Source organism: Montipora foliosa, chromosome 2 (genome assembly GCF_036669935.1).
Source record: "Montipora foliosa isolate CH-2021 chromosome 2, ASM3666993v2, whole genome shotgun sequence".
NCBI classification, from domain to species: Eukaryota; Metazoa; Cnidaria; class Anthozoa; order Scleractinia; family Acroporidae; genus Montipora; species Montipora foliosa.
Genome location: NC_090870.1, coordinates 18,490,951 through 18,508,450, shown reverse-complemented (window position 1 = coordinate 18,508,450; position 17,500 = coordinate 18,490,951). Strand labels below are relative to the sequence as shown.

Sequence of the window (17,500 nt, the reverse complement as noted above, 5' to 3'; positions counted from 1 at the left end):
ACATTTTACTTCAATCTTTCGTCTCTAATCCGCTCTTTAAATCAAACATTACTCTCCAGAAAGTCTTTCCTTCCAGGAGCCAACTTTAAATTAATTGAACATTTCTCTCTCTATCGGCCTTTATTGTTTATGATTGCTCCCCAACATAATGAACTCAAACTAATGCTCCAGACTGACGTCATTTTGGGCAGAGTTCTTAAAGCGGGAAAGGTGTGCGTGTAGCCGCACTTACCCCCTAACTCGATCTGATCGTAAATCTTGCCACTCTCGGTTGGTGTATGATTGATCCTTAAGAAAATGGACAAGAAGACGATGCTCCATATCATACTTGATCGAACTTAGAGGCCTTCCGAGTGGCTCCATTGGAATGCCCAGTACTCCAAGGGCCACTTGGGATTCTCGAATTTACTGAGCAGGAGTTGAGATTGTAGGCAGTAGCGTAGATTCTTTAGTTCGCAAGCAAGTAAGTAAATGTGTTTATTACAAAAGACCAATAAAAATCCGCAACTACTTTCTTGACATTCAATTGAAGGTATTCATAATCACGCAGTTATTGTAACATAATATTACCGGTTTACCTTACATTATGTTAACTGACAGTATTTGTGTACTTTCTTTGCATACGGAATCCGCGCCCGCGGTGCGCACGCGCGGCAGTCAAAACTGTGCTATCCTGTCAATCATTTGCCCGTTCACTGGAAACGGTGCATTTTTGTGCGTAAATGACGTTATTGTCGATCTACCCTGTCGAAAGGACGCCACCAATGTATTTTTTCGTTAGCACAAATAAATACAATTTAAAGATGGCTTTCTGGTCCTTTAACTGCGAAGATATTGATGTGACGTCGGATAGAACAGCTTCCCACTCGCCGAATTGTGATTTCAGAACTGATAGTGTTAAAAGTTAGAGAGCGGGCTTGCCGTTTTTCTGCGGTCGGTCTCAAATAAAATAACAAATGCATGCACTACATCTCACGAAATTACATAAATAAATTTCCATGCCTCAGGCGACTGTATCTTTGAAAGTAAAACTGAACGATGCAAGCCTCGCGCTAGCCTACTGAGAAACAGGTTCCTGGAAATAGTTTCTTCGTTAATCGAGATGTCCGTAAGGAATTCTGTCTGCGCCCACTCCTTTTTTGCAAAGTTATTTTCTCGACGCGAGTACTAGCAAGTACCTTTTACCTGAAAAAGTGATCAATGACCTGCTTTCGCATTGCAATCCGAGATAAGAAACTTAAATAATGCAAAATGTGTATACTACATCTTGGTTGAACGCGGCCAATCTAGTCTGCAGAAAATTTGACATAGTGACGATTAACATGCCTCCTTCATGTCATTCATGTTGTATATATATTTATACATATATAGTGGAAACACAACATTCCTTTTGTTTGAATAAACAATAAGGTCTAAGGTCCGCACCCTAATCGAGTTTGCGAGCAGCTTTTCAATCCGCCGATAACCACAGTTCAGTTGTGTCGCTGAAAATCTTTTTTAGGTTCGCACTTAAGTTGTTTATATAAATATGAATAGTAATTGACTGATTTATACTTAATCCACCCCTCGTGAGGAGCATGCTGGTAATAATAAACAGCGGTGCAGTTTTGATTGACAGCAAAGAACATCGGGCCACAAACTTGTTTGCTATTGGTGATGCTTTCGTATCCTCCAGATAACTTGATTGATCCACCAAAAGCACACCTATCCACGTTTAAGTAATAATGTTTCTTTCCTGGTAACCCTAAAATATTAACAAAAGGATCATCTAAGAACTGTCCCCCAAAAGAAGGCGGCGAGATATATCGCTCGATAGGACTGTATAACCATAAGGATCCGAAGGTTCAATATCTGACATTTAATATAAACGACAAGTACAAAAACACTACAGGCAAGAAAAAAAAAGGCGCAAAAGCACAAATTCCGTTGGTGCTAACGACATTTGTCACACAGTACGTGACAATACGTTTGCTAAATATATTACAAATGCTTCCGCGATTGGTTTAGAAAACAATAACGCAACTAAGCAAAAATAATCCATTACACAAGACACAATCAGGCGGCGTTCTGTAGCAAACCAAAATGAAAGAGCGGTTGTTAAGATCTGCGTACCTTCCATTCATTCTGCGCATTATCCAAGCAGTTTATAAATCTACTGAAAGTTTCCTTTGCTTTCTTTTCGCGTTAAGACTTACGACAGAAATAAAAGTCCCAAAATTTCCACTTCTTGATTTGGATGGACACATCAGATTTTTTCGAAGTTGACTCTTAAAAGTACTGACTATAATACTCTTTGTTTGCCCTCCAAAATGTTGTGTAAGCATTGTTTTTATTTTCTCTTGAGACCATCGTAAGTCCCACTGAGAGCAACTGGAAACAATTCCCATGCAAAATGTTGGAGGGCAAACAAAGAGTGTTATGGTATTTTTGAAAGTGGCCTAATCCGAAGTGAAACTTAAGATGCTTCTTACTTGTATGGTTTGAAAATTCCAAAGGCTGAACGTCGTCCAATGATAGTTTCTCTTTCAAACCTTCCCAAGTAAATTCGACCCCGTTGGTCTTACAGCGCTGCAATGTATCAAAGGAAATGACGTTCAGTTGCCTTTTGATTACTATTAATAATAATACTCTTTATTCATTGGTAAATCCCAAGAAACCCTAATTCTTTCCTCAACCAAACTCTCATCCTGAACTCAAAAGAAAAGGAGAGTATGAGCGTTGGCTGGGATATGAGAGATTCGCAAAAGTTATTTTTAGATCGAAAGTCTGTTTCTTTCCGAGACGTCTGCGACTATTAAGCCTGACGTCATACGAACTTATCTGGCATGATTGTGTAATGGCGGCTGTTGGATATTCAGTATGGCTTTCGGAGTCGTATTCTCCGTCCACCAAGCTTTTAGATTCACAAAAAATGTACAATTTATCTCCCACTTCGGATTTTGGGGCAAGATGTACCAATTTCCTTGCTTCTGAAATTCGTTTTCGTCAACAAACCGTAATTTCACTTCGGACGCCATTTTGTTTTCTTTCTGGCTTTGTGGACGCCTCGGGAAACAAACTTCCGTTTTCTTGACATCTAAAAATAACTTAACTGAAATCAACATATCCCAAGAGCTAGAATGGCCGACTCCCTCTCTGTCTCCCTAATTTTCTCTTGTGAAACTTCGATGCCAAGCTATAAAAGGTAAAAATATCTAGCTCCAACTGATGACGAGGATAAAAAAAAATGATAAAATAGATCTTTCGAGAAAACAACTAACTTGATCTAAAATTAACAGCTTTTCAAAACCAGCTAAATTTAGGGTAAGACTAAGCTGCGGAACTGCAGACCGCGGACCCTCGAGAAATGACTGTTTTTATTGAAACCCCATGATAAAAACGAAGAGATTCGCGTTAACATTTGTTAAATATCGACTGAACCCGCCGATTATCGCGTTCCAGTCGCCAATTCTTGCTGTTGTCTGCGTACTGGCACCATCTGATTCAAGTTAGCCGATTAACTGGTGCATTGCGCGGCAAGTCACAATAACAATAACCATCTGCTCAATAAGCCATTTTACAGTTGTTTCCTCAGCGACCTAGCCTATGAATGTCTGTGAGGCTGCCGGTGACCTTGTATTGATACAACCCCCACTGCTTTTATCATGTAAATTGTGTTGTTGTAATGCCAATTATTCTATATTTACCTTACAAAAGCATGAAGGTTTGTATCAAAACAGGGTCACCGGCAGCCTCGCTTCCATTCTTAGGCCAGGTAACTTAGCTACAACTGTAAAATGGTCTATTCTCTGCTTTTGATAATTTGTTGTTGTTGTTGTTGTTGTTGCTGTTGTTACGAAGGTATTCCGACGAAAGACTTACTATACTGTAAACATGAATGGTGGAAGGTTCTTCGACTACACGTTTTTCTCTCTGTGGAAAAGTTGATATTTGAAAAAATCCACTTTATTTGATTCTTCTCGGTGATAATTAAATGTCGCCTACATGCTAACGATTCAACAATTCAAGTATATTTATGTGCAAGGCATAGGCCAAGATCAGGGAATCCATCCCACCACCAACGCAACAAACTAATTTCTTCTCGTAACCACAAGCGATTGATCAAACCAGCGGTAGTTATAGCTGGCAATCAGTTGTCCTGAAGTCAAACAGACGCCGTAAAACTAAAGAAAATAACACAAACATAAAAGGCAAATGAGGCGATGACTGACCGAAGCCAACCGAAAACACAGAGACCTAAGTAATGACACCAAAAAGGATTAGGAAAACTGGAAACATACGTACAAGACTGACCTTGTCCACTGCCTTGAGAACTGCGGAAAGGTACTAAAACAGGCGTTAAACGAAAACTACAAAACCAAAATGACAACTGACAGGCATCAAATAGCATCACGTTGAGAATTTTAAATCGTAAAACCAACCGGGATCGTCTGCGGTTGTAAAATGAGTTGGTAGATCATGACTTGTCACGTAATCAATCCACCAGTTAGTCGGCTAACTTGAGTCAGATGGTGCAAATACGCAGATAAAAGCTAATAATGGCTCCTGGAACGGAATTTTCGGCGGGTACAGTCGATATTTAACAAACAGTAATATAAATCTCATCGTTTTTATCATGTAGCTTCAATAAAAACAGTTCTTCCCTAAGGTTCCACGGGTTCCGCAGGTTCCGCGGTTCGGTGTTCTGCAGGTCCACCTTAGTAGTGTTATCCCTGGATTTACAAAATGACAGAAAAATGTCAAAGCTTGTAATTATATTAGTCTGAGAAATATTACCTGTACTATGTCACCATAGGGAATGAATTTATAAGTACATGTGCCGTCTAAGGATCCCCTTTTACAAAGCATGTATCTAAATGCGCTTCCCGGGTACAAAATTTGGATCAAGAAAATTGTCACCAGCCCCATGACAAATATAACGACAGAAAACGCGATGCACAACACTGCAAAGAAATGAAAAACAAAATCATAAGAGTTGCAAATCATTGCAGTCAAGAGGTAACTTATATAAGCAGTTGTATCATTCAAATCGTACGTGAAAAAAACAAACAACACAACGACATTGTGGAGTGCGATTGTGCTGATGCCCGTAGTGGAGTGGGAAGAGAAATAATAGAAATTCTTATTTATGTTTTTTTTAACATTGGTACGACATCATACATAAAATCATGGTCCATTATGTGACACACTCACTAGATATATATTATTAGTAAAATCCAACTAGTGGTCTATTATCAATGCTGCGTTCTGATTGGTTGAGCTACTAGTAGGCTATTTGTTATAGCCCACTAGTAGCGAAAAGCGCCGGCTTTGAAAACCAAAACAACAATTAAAGTCTGGCTTTAACTAGCGAAAGATGTTTTGTCTCGATATTTTTTTGACCAACTAGTTGGATTTTACTAAAACAATTATTCCTCTCGCCGTCATGGCCTCTGAGTCAATAGCCCATTCGGCCTTCGGCCTCATGGGCTATTGACTCACAGCCCATTCGGGCTCGAGGAATAATTGTTAAATATACTGAACTGATCGATTGATAGTTATATACGATACAGAGTGAGCAACCACAGTCCGGCAGTAACAAGAACAAATGCGTGAAAACCAGTACCAAAGGTCTCACCACCTCAGGAGATTCACAGTGACCACCATCCAATCTCGCTCACTAACATTGTTGCTAAGATCTTAGACGGTTTCACCAATTGAAGACTTTACATCAAATAGGCGAGTATATTGATCCTAAGCAATTTGCCAGGAAACGGCAGTCAGCAACTCATGCCTGTTTTTTTACCTCTTGCAAGCTATCCATGATGCTATCGATGTGCGGAAATTCTTGTATCCAGATCTTCTTTTCTGATTTTTCAAAGGGATTTGATATGATAGATCACCAAATACTTATGGATGAACTATCACTCCTTAGTGTGGACCCTGTGATATCTGTCTTTTCTGACTAATAGAACCCAAGCTGCGTGTAAAGGTAATACCTTGCCTGCATGAGTGGAAGCACACGTGTTGGCATGCCCCAAGGGACTAAGATGGGCGTGATAGAAGTGGAGTCGAATAGAGGTAAATATGTAGATGATACGACACTTTTAGAAATTTTACCTCGTAACTCAATTATCATTTTGAATTCAGATGTTAGAGATACAAATATATATATATATATATATATATATATATATATATATTTTATCGAGCACTGTAAGATTAAATCCACTTAAATGTACAGAAATGCTTATAAACTTTATGGAGTATCCAAACACTGTTATACAGCATATCTGCATAGGAAATCACCACTTGGGAAGTGTTTCGGCCTTTAAATTACTTGGTGTTAAAGTTAGGCATGACCTTAAATGGAACGACAACATTGATTAGTAAGACGATCCAAGGATACAATATCTTCTCCAGAATTTATAGATCTGTGTATGAATTGACTGTTCCGGCTTTAATGGGAAACGACGTTTCGGCTGTTCGGCCTTTTTCAGGTTAAAAATTAGAAACTAAAAAGCTATTTACAATGGTTGTGAGTTACAAGAGCAACGACTTATATATCAAGTATGCATATTGAAATTAAGGTTACGTAATACAACAAAGGTCTAAATTACAAGGTCAACTGATTGAATGACATGTGAAGACGAGTACAATTATGTGAAAAAAACTAGAAAAAATATAAAGCCTAATGAATAGTGTTTGTGTGTGGTAACAAGCTCCCCATTGAGGTCCTCTGAATGAATGTAATCAGATAAAAATCATAGCAGGATCCCAAGAGAGGGCCACTAAACGAGCAAACAGGTCAAGTCAGCTAAGAAAGTTTTTCCATTGGTGCTTTCAGACTAAAATCCAATTTTGCCAGATATCCAACGGATTATCAAAAAACACTTGCACCTACATACAGTATTAATTTCCCTTCCAAAAGACCCTAAATTGAAGACCGAAAACTGATGCTAGAAGTAATTTTGGTCAATTTTCTTTGTGCTTCAAAGGTCTTCAAAGAAGGTAAAAGACATCTAATGCACAAGATCTATTGAGCCTCGTGACATTGCATGTGTTTATTGCCTTGATTCAACCTTCAACTCCCTATCCCCTCCCTGCCTACCATGACGCGTCGATTTGTAAGGGCAGTTGATTTCGCACAATTTTTCTTTTCGACCGCAAAGCATTAGAAGCAGTGTTAATATCCTTTTATGAGACCAAATTAAAGTCAATTTGAGATCAGAAAGAGCCAAGATTTCTTGCCGGTGATTTAAGAATTGTGCAATCAACAAATTGTAAGATCATGTTTGCATTCAAAAGAAATTTGTGGACATTGACCAGGGCTTTACACAGGTTGTGATTTACCTGTGCTCTGGACGTGATTTGCGAAATAGATATTGCGATATTTACCGTGAACAATAATTATGGGAATCAGGAATCGCCGGGAAACTTCGAAACCAACATCAGCACATACATTAGACTACGTTTGTACTAGGGGGAAAGTTTCCGGATTTGTAAGTGTATTCGGATTCATTAGGGGATTCGGATTCGTGCATGTTTGCATTAAAATCATTCTCGGATGTACAACTGTTTACACTGACTCGATGAATCAGGTTACTAAAGGCCCGTGCAAACGCTCGTAACAACACGCAACATTGTTGGGCCAAACAATGTTGTCTCTTGTTGCGCGATGTTAGCCGATGTGTGCAAACGCTCGCAACAAGTCACAACATGTTGGGTCTTTAGACAAAGGACTCTGGGACGTTTTCCATCTCCGACGCCATGTTGATTTCTTGTTCGCATGTCTTTGTGTGGATGCGTGGCATGTAGTGCGCGTGCGCCGGCGCAACATTGTGGGATGTGCTGTGCAAACGAACGCAACATTGTTGGACCACGCTTCGATGACCGTGAAACAATAGAAATGTTGGCACTTGTTGGCTCTGAAGTTTGACCAGTTCCAACAACTTCCAACAAGTCGCAACAACACGCCGCAACAACACACAACATGGTGTGCAAACGCTCGCAACATGTTGGGCCCAACAATGTTGCGTCTAGTTGGCCAACAATGTTGCGAGCGTTTGTACGGGCCTTAAGCGAAGCGCTGTTTCATTACTCAAAATGGTATCCAAAGCCAAAATCAGAAAATACAGCCACGTTGAACTAGACTTTTAGTGAAGTGGAACTGTTACTTGGAGTGGTTCGACCTTACTCATCACAACAAGATTTTAAAAACGAATTCGGTACACGTTCCGGATTTGTCACGAATCCGGAAACTTTTGCTTTAGTGTAAACGTAGTCATAGCCTTTATTTTAAGATTTCCGGACAGATGAAATATTTTATTGTTGTGCATGACATAGCAGTCATACCAAGGACGAATAAATCGATAAATAAATTTCATTTATTTCTTTGTTGCGATTTATTTTATCACGTTGCATGTTAAGCGGATGGCTTGTTAGCCGTAACATGCTCGAGAAGCGAAAGCGGTTAACTGTGGAACGCCCATCAAGTTTGAAGCTGCAGGCACCTCGATATCACGCGCCGTTATATCACTTTTCGACGGTGCGGTGGCCTCATGGTTAGTGTGGTCCGGGTTCAGGTCTTGGCCGGGGACATTGTGTTGTGTTCTTAGGCAAGACACTTTACTCCCACGGTGCCTCTCTTCACCCGGGTATATAAATGGGTACCGGCAAAATGCTGGGGGTAACCCTGCGATGGACTGGTATCCCATTCAGGTGGGAGTTAAAAATACTCTTAGTCGCTTAGTGGGTCATTGGGAGATTTTAAAATTAAAACAAGCGACACGGGACCCCTTCCCCCTCCCCCCCGGCACGGCCTCATTGACTGACGTTTCGACAACCTGAGAGGAAGTCATCTTCAGAGTCAAGTGAATATGGATGACTTCTGGACTACACTCACCCGCACGATCGTACTTAACTTAATTATCATATGACTCCTGGGTTCAAACCATTTACGATGGATTAATAGATAAGTGAGAATGGCCTTACTGAACTAATAACAAATTTATATTGTACCAGAGTGTAACTTGAAGTGGATAAATTCCCATGTAATTTATGTGAGCGTCACCACTAGTTATGGAACCGGGCCCAAACAGGGACAGGGAAAAACTTCGATAGATATAAGTGCCATACGGCCAGTGCTGGAAAATATGCAAACCTTCTTTGTAAAAATATATTTAGCTGTTAATAGCAATAACAGTAATCAAAACGTGAGCTGATTAGTATATTACTGACGGAGCGAGAGGAACTTCAATTGGGAAACAAATATCGAAAGCCGTATCTTACTTTTTCTGAATCTCTTTCTCTCTTTCCGCAGCTTTACAGCAAGAACCATCTCAAATTGATCGTACATTTCGTCGATCTCCATTCGCATTTGTTTATCACTGATCCCCAGCACAATGCACACGAAACACTCCACCATGTTGACGTCATCGAGCTTAGAAGCCTTTTTTTCCTCCATTGACATTCCCAGAAGCAGGCTACTTCTGCTCAAAACCACGCTGGGGGGCAGATGGGATTCTGGGATTGCTGTACCGGGGTTTTGGTTGTCGACAGTAGCGTAGATTCTTTCGCCAGCGCGAACTGAACCAACGCACTTCACTTTTATTACTCCGATCACGCAAACAACATCGGTCTCATCTGAAACGTAATAAAACGGGGCCTAATGCAGAGCAACAGAAAAACTAGAGCGGAAATATAAGCTGTGAAAATTTTAACTTCCCTTAAGTTTGCAGCATTCGTTTTGGTCTCAATTACTACGACAAAGAACAATCTTTGGACCAGTATTTTTTAGGAATGCACCACTTAGTTTCACTTACTTGCGGAAATAATACATTCCTACACTATGTTCGATAAGCGGACAGAGTCACGCATTACATTTTGTGTTTAATTTTTATGTGACAGACTGACTGCTTGCCTGAGAGACGACCTATTATGGATCGATCACTTAATTGACTGATTGCTTGATTGATGCGAGAACGATATGAATCTTTTAGCGGAGCTCAGCGGAGAAACATGGGTAATTTTTTTTGGGAAATCTATCCACGTAAGAAATTTTGGTTATGACGTCAGCGTATTCCCGTACTGACTGTCAGGGTGGAGGTGGGGAGGCAGGTCAGCCTCTGGATACGGTAGTGTCTGACTGCAATTTCCAAGCAGTTCACGACTGGACATCCATTTCACAGAAAAAGCCTATAAATCGAAAGGTATTAATTAAGTGTGAACAGTAGCCATAGTCAGTAATGATGAATAAGCAACCGTTGCCGGCCACAAAACCGCGTGACAAACAAGACAAACGATTGTTACAACTCAATTGCTGTCCAAATCAATCAATCGCTTAGGTAAAATATATGCTATTTACAAGGTAATTTTTGTGAAATTACAATGTTAAAACCAAACGTTTTCGGCTGTTTGCCATCATCAGGAAAAACGACCGTCTGCACGTATCCAAGCATCTATATCTTATGTAATTCCCGTTGGGAGAAGATTGGAAACATAAGAAATAACTTGTTTGTTCAGACTGGGGCGGAATTGTTGGAACATTAGCCCCTCGACGATCCTACGTTTATGTAATGTTTGTGCTGAAGAGAGAACGCGCCAAGTGAAAAAATGTGATGGGTTTTCACGCAGGTGTTTTGCAGGTTCAGAGGTGTGAGCAGGATTTGAATGTTCCGCAATTCGCACTGCTAAGTTTCTCACAGTCTCGCCAATGTAATCAACACCACAAGAACAATCTCCTTTGTAAACAACTTTGGATCTGTGGGTGTTTTTGTCTTTGTTGTTAAAGAGGCCGCTTTTGATTTGCCTTGTTTGCCACAGGAAAACGTTTGGTTTTAACATTTTAATTCACAAAAATTACCTTGTAAATAGCATATATAACTCAATTGTTGTCGGAGATTTTGCCGAAAATCGCAGGTTCGAGCTTATCAAACCGCTTTTCTTATCGATCTAGCCAAAGATAACCTTAACTGTCCCAAACGTTGCTTACATGTGCAGGGATGGCGCAGTGGTGAGAGCACTCGTCTCCCACCAATCAGTGTTGCCCGGGTTCTGATTCGCAGACTCGGCGTCATATGTGGGTTGAGTTTGTTGGTTCTCTATTCTACACCAACAGGTTTTCTCCGGGTACTCCGGTTTACCCTCTCCTCAAAAACCAACATTTGACTTGATTTGCGTTGATTGTTCATTTCAGTTTACAGTGTCCGCAATTAGAGCTCCAGCGCTAGGATGACTTGACACTTAAATAAAGTTCCTTTTTTTTTTTTTCGTTGCAGATAAATGCACTGCAATCCAATATAAATTTATACGGCGTCGAGAGTTCGAATGTTTGGGACAGTTTATGTTCTTTTTGGCCAGATAAGGCCACAAGCTCGAAAGTGATTGAGCGATTGAGTTTTAACAATCGTTTGTCTTGTTTGTCACGCGGTTTTGGAACTGAATCATAATTACTGTGGTGACTTAGTGTCCACACTAAATTAATACCTTTCGATTTATGGGCTTTTTGTGTGAAATGGACGTCCAGTCGTAAGCTGCTTTGTTTGACGGTGAAATTGCAGTCGATTTAGCGAATTACTACGCTTTAGCTTGACTTTTTAATTAGTAATTTTTGCTGTTGTTCAGTCTAAACTGAAGAGACAGGGTGTAAAGATTATCAGCCAAACGGAAAATGTTGTGAAAGAGATTACTGTGCACTTAATTTCAGTTTTAGTTGTTGATTAAAATTGTTGGTTATTGTTTGCAAGGCTTGTTTATTTACTGCTGTCAGCTCAAAGGTAAACTATAAACTGTATACACTAATGACGATTAATTTTGTACCTTTCCATATACACTATATTGCTCTCTGGGCCATGGGGTTCGAAACGGGAGCTCCGCTTTTAGGCTTGGCTAAATCTATTTGTTAGAATATGTATATGTTGAAGGTTAATCTGGTCTCAGTTTGAATCCGTTTTACCTAGGTTAATTAAAGTCGTGATTCTCATTTTACCTGGATGAAAATGCACTCTAACTAGTTTAAATTAGCTATAAACCCCTCAAAAAAAGATTGAAAACAAAAAAGGATTGGAACCACCTATACCAGCTCTGTCAAACGCATCTCAACACATCTTATGTTTCTTATCATCTTGTCGGTTTCTGTATTTGTACACTTTTCCATTCGGTCTCAATATTAGTATATATAGTAAGGGAACAAAGAACTGTACTAGTACCGGTAATCGAACTCGGACTTTCCGGTCTACAAAAATTTCAAGGAGTTTATGACGAAAATGTGCCAGTATTTAAAATAAAAAGGAAGTTTCGAGGGTGCTCCCTCTTCTTCAGTGGTTTTTAAAGTAACTGGAGGCGCGCGGCGTAAAGTTCAAATAAAAAAAGAAGGAAGGTCATAGCGCGCGCTGACTTTGACAGTAGGGACTTTACGATCTACGACGCGGAATTACGACGCGGTCATCAACGAGAATGCCACGAAACAACGATATGATTGGTTAAAAGAAGAAAAATAATCGTGCTGCACGTAAGCACGCATTTTAGCACAAAGTCGTGCGGTACTCTGCACAACAAGGACGTAAAATCACCAATTTTGAGGTTTTGACGACAACGCGAGCGCACAAATGTGAATCTTTCATTCTCTATTTTTACTCCGAAACCGCTCGTACCAATTTATTTTTAGGATACTTCGCCCACATTGTACGACGCTAATGAGATGGCCTAACCGCGTGAAACTTACGCCGATAGTGCAAAGTTATATTTTGATGTGACGTTTTCGTCGACGTCGCCGTCGTCGTCGTAGATCGTAAAGTCCCTATTGTCAAAGAAAATTGAAGTCTGTGTTTAAACTGCCTGGGTTTAGAGACCGGTACTTAAATATCCGCTAGCCTAAAAATAAGTTGGTCTAAAACACTGCTGAAGCCGGAGGGGATAACAGAGACTAACATGTCCTCAGGAGTGTGACCCGATGATGAAAAATGATGGCCTGCGGGGACCCCGGATCTATGTTGCTCAGCCGTGTGGAGCGCAGATGTTCTCGGAATCTGTCACCTAGTCTCCTGCCAGTTTCACCACCATAAATCTTGTGACAGCAGCGGCACTGGATTATCTTCTCCTGGGACCTACAATGGTCCCAAGAGAAACTGGAAACCAAGCTTATGTAAAATTTTGGCTAATTATACATGGATATCAGTTAACTTATTATAGAAAAGTAAATAATGAAAAGAACTGTTGAAAATATTCGTCGCTGTAGTGTAGCGGTGAAGACACAGGATTATAGATCTGGCCCAGTTGTTCAAAACGTGGATAACGCTATCCACCGGATAAATCACTATCCAATGGATAGTGCAATTGCTTTCGCTATGACTTATCCACTGGAAAGTGATTTATTCGGTAGATAGAGTTATCCATCGTTTGAACAACTGGGGCCTGAAGGGTGCGAGTTCGTGTACCAATACGAGAATAGGACAGTTCTTTGTTCCCTTACTATGTTGTAATGTTGAGACTGAATGGATACGGGTATGAATACAGAAACCGATAAGAAGGTACGACACATTAAGAAGACGTGTTGAGATTCCTAACAGAGCTTGAGGGAAGGTATAGGTGTTCTCAATTTTGGGGGGCTGATAACCGCTTTAAATTAGGTAGAGTGCATATTCAGCCTATGTAAAATGATGATCCCCGATTAATCTAGGTAAAAACGGATTCAATCTGAGCCTGGATTTGACCGACAACATATACATGTACATTAACATATATGTATGTATATCACAAACCGTCATCGTGCATGGCCGGAGTGGCCTCTAGGTAAGCAGATCGAGTAATGACTCCAGCCATAAAAGCTTCCTTTCCATTCTTATTATCCAGGAGCTGAATGCTGGACGTCCCGTCTTCATCCTTGAAAAACCCGACCACATGTCCTTCCTCAAAATCATCGCACACATCGGGATTTTTAAGTTTGAAGTGGTATCCAATGTCGGCTTTTCTGTCATCTGGACTGGACACCCGAAACGACAGATGATCGATATGAGCTCGTTTGGCTTCTAAGTGTTCTATTACATGAAGGTGTTGGAATTCAGCAGATCCTAAAATGACAAGGAAATAGATCATCAGACAGAGAAGTGAAGGTTTTAGACTCAAATCCCTTGAGGAATTTGGAGGGTTTTTTTGTGACGGAAGTATTAATTTGCGTTTTGAGCATATTTCAAACGGGAAGCACATTAATATGACCTTATGTATACGTAGTGAGGAATGAAGGATATTCCAAGACTAGTTTTGTGTTTAATTTTTATTCCTGCTGTTACCCTGTGAGCGATGACCCTTCGATTTATCTAGGAAGACTGAAGGGTCTCTGCTCGCAAGGTAACTTGCTGTGTACGTACACAGAATCACAACAAATATTTATTGTGAAACATATCTGCCACCAAGAGGAATTCACAGTCCGCAAGGAGTCGACATCAGTCATAGTTCATCCCGTGCATTTTGACAATAATTTGTGATGTTTTATCTCTAGTGCGACACCATACCATGGCATAAGGTTAAGTTCAGTGTCATCTGCGTCATGATTTAAACGCCAAACACACTACAAAAATTTTTCTATTAATGGGTTGTACCTGAGATGTTGCAAGTGCTGTCTGGACTGGTCTGGGCTGTAAACACAAAGCAAATTTAGGTATTCACGAAGAGTCAAAAACCTGGATAGATAATGCGGACTGTGCACGGTGCCTCAGACTGAATCGAGTCGATTCAGATTTTTTCAACAATGGGCAGTGAGTCTCTGACAATACGCCGTTGTCTCCCAACGCAAGACTGGCAGGGCCATAAAACAACTGACAAATGATTTCATGCCGGAACCATCGGCTACCTAGCCACCCATCCCCTGAATGTCATGGTTAAACCGCCAATGGTTGGTAGGACTGTAGGACTTCGATTGGGTAAAGAAGGAGTTTCACACAGATAGAACCAGGGAAAAAGAGCTGATCACTCTTGTGCCGCCCACTCGATTCAAACTGTTTTCCCTAAGAAAACAGCAATCATTAACGACATATTTGAGTTATTTCCAAAGATACACACAGAAAAAAAAATAAGTACGACACCACTAACCTTCACTTTCTCCGACATCTGTTAAAAGAAATGAAGAACATTTACCTAAACATTCACGAGAAAAGCAACCTTGCGGCTTGCATCTGGCAAATACAACAACAACAACAACAACAACAACGTGTACTAACAAGTTTCCAAGTTAACAAAACACTGTTCACTGTTTGTTGTTGTTGTTGTTGTTGGTGGTGGTGGGTTCTGATGGTACTCTTGGTATGTCTTGTGCTCGCGGCCAATCGCGATGCTACTAAAAGACGAAACCATATACCAGGTACAGATCCAGAGGCCCCCAGACCCAGAGATCCTCGTGGCCGGACTTAAAGACGGCACCCAGAGACCATCCTGAACCCTGATGTCGCAAAAAGTTTACACTTTTCCTATTGAAAAGGCCTCTCCTTTGATTGAATGTGACTGATTCTCGTTAATTTGGGGAAATCCTTCTAACTTCACCCTCGCAAAGGACAGACACCACAAGATCTCCACTGACATCTTAACTGCCTTCGACGTCAGCTTTGCCCTGTATCCATAATTTTAAAAGTTCAATTGCACATGTACGCTTTCACTTAACACTTAACTTACTTTAAGTGAAGCGGAGCCGTTAGTGGATGACTAATTTAAGCAAATTGGGATCATGAATGGATTTCGTATTCCAAAAGGAAAAAATGCCAACAGAAGTGCTTCTAAGAGATGAAAAAGGTTTCCGTGTTCATGGAATTTGACTTTGAGTACTGAGTTATTCTGACCTTTGAATAAATGTGCGGCTACCTGTGACCTGGTTTTAAAACAAAGCACTTAGCAGTTTTCTTCAGACAAGAATGTAATAGAACAACATTATTTACATGATAAAAGCTGTGCCAAAACAAGGTCGCTGTTACGATACGTCATTCACAGGGCAGATTACTGTGCAAACAAACGACTATATGCCGGTAAATGGCAACAGTCAACCTCGTCTCCAAGCTTTTTCGTTTCAAATGTTTAGGCGTACATTCTGACGGTACAAAAACTGTTTAATAGGCCATTTCCGAGTTCACGTATGTCTCCTCTTCAAAGCGAGTCTAAGTGCAAAGTTTTTGTGATGGTAATTAGTTCTACTTTCCATATGAATGAAAACTATTTTTCATAACAAAACCTTTGCACTTAGACTCGCTTTGAAGAGGAGGCAGACATGAATTCGGAAATGGCCTATTAAACAACGCTGCGAAAACGCGTTAGGACACTACTGCATCCCACAACTAATTTTTTTAGGCAAAAATCCGTTGGGATTTTCTCCCTGGCACTCACCATCCGGTCTTGGTCTCTTCCTGGGCTTACTCCTCATCAAGAATGGTTGGCTATAAAACGACTGAGTCTCTTCTTCCATTCCATTGAAAAATGACAGCTCCACAAGCAGCTGAAAGAGATTCCTCTTGTCCATTTCCACCTTAGCAAGTTCGTACAACGGACCAATTGGACCATCATAAACGGAGTCCAAGTCAATGGAAAAAGAGTACTGTGAAATTGGAAAAAAGATGAATTTAAATTTACATATGCATGAGCAGTCTCAAACGACCTACGGTATTCTATATATTTAAATTCAGTCCAAAACAAAAGGCATCATTTTGAGGCTCTGGGGACTAAACTCATACAAATCCTTCTATTTATTCCCCAGAGCCTCGAGATGATGTCTTTTGTTTCGGACTGAATTTTAATATATCGAAATTGGTCTATTAGAATCTATATAATTCAACTTCTTTTCTTCAGATTAAAGCCCAAAAATTTAGGCAACAACTGAAGCGTGTTGACGAAAGCAAACGTGGCAAAGGCGAGGAAATGCATCGATTGTTTTCACAATCTCTGGCTAGTAATTATTTTATAAACTTTTAGCAATAATAAAATATGAACAAATGCTTTGGCACGTGTTTGCCGGTGTCACTGGAAGTGCCACACCTCTGTCAAGAGAACGCGTTGAGTTGTCTGCAAACAAATATGAATGCAGGCGGGAAAAAGGGGAATGAAAATAAATAAAATTTAGTGAGAAAACATAGACTATCTTGCGACGTCTAAAGATCGTCGCTTACAACTTCATTGTTTTTGCTCATGAACATCACCTTACTCACCGATAGTGACTAGTGGGGCCGACTAAGGCCCCGTTCACACTAATGCGTTTTCAAACGTATCCGGTTTCGATGTCAATGGAAACGCACCGCTTGATCCCCGTCCATACTACCGTTGTCGCAGCGCCTTCAACTGTCCGAAAAAGAAACCCTCGAAAACGCTTCTTGACATGTTGCTTCGTATGTTCAAGAATATGTGCATGCTCGAAAGAGATACGGCTGCGATATTTTAGGCATGTCCCACCAGTGCGAATTTGAAATCTGCAAAAAAACTTCATACATACATACATACATACATACATACATACATACATACATACATACATACTGTTAAGTGCTGGAAT

The 17,500-nt window shown here is 40.4% G+C and overlaps 1 protein-coding gene across 2 annotated transcripts in view; it reads right to left on the bottom strand.

The window, feature by feature from the left end:
* Positions 1-464: 464 nt before the first annotated feature.
* The window catches only part of LOC137992599 (uncharacterized), a 30,628-nt gene continuing 13,592 nt past the window's right edge, over positions 465-17,500 (bottom strand). For both annotated transcript variants that reach the window (XM_068838026.1, XM_068838027.1), the window contains exons 3-10: positions 16,345-16,552; positions 15,067-15,084; positions 14,577-14,612; positions 13,740-14,048; positions 9,271-9,624; positions 4,777-4,943; positions 2,472-2,568; positions 465-1,744 (exon numbers count right to left, since the gene is read on the bottom strand). In XM_068838026.1, the coding sequence (XP_068694127.1) occupies positions 1,473-1,744; positions 2,472-2,568; positions 4,777-4,943; positions 9,271-9,624; positions 13,740-14,048; positions 14,577-14,612; positions 15,067-15,084; positions 16,345-16,552 (1,461 nt within the window). In that variant the 3' untranslated portion in view covers positions 465-1,472. The remainder of the gene's footprint in view (positions 1,745-2,471; positions 2,569-4,776; positions 4,944-9,270; positions 9,625-13,739; positions 14,049-14,576; positions 14,613-15,066; positions 15,085-16,344; positions 16,553-17,500) is intronic.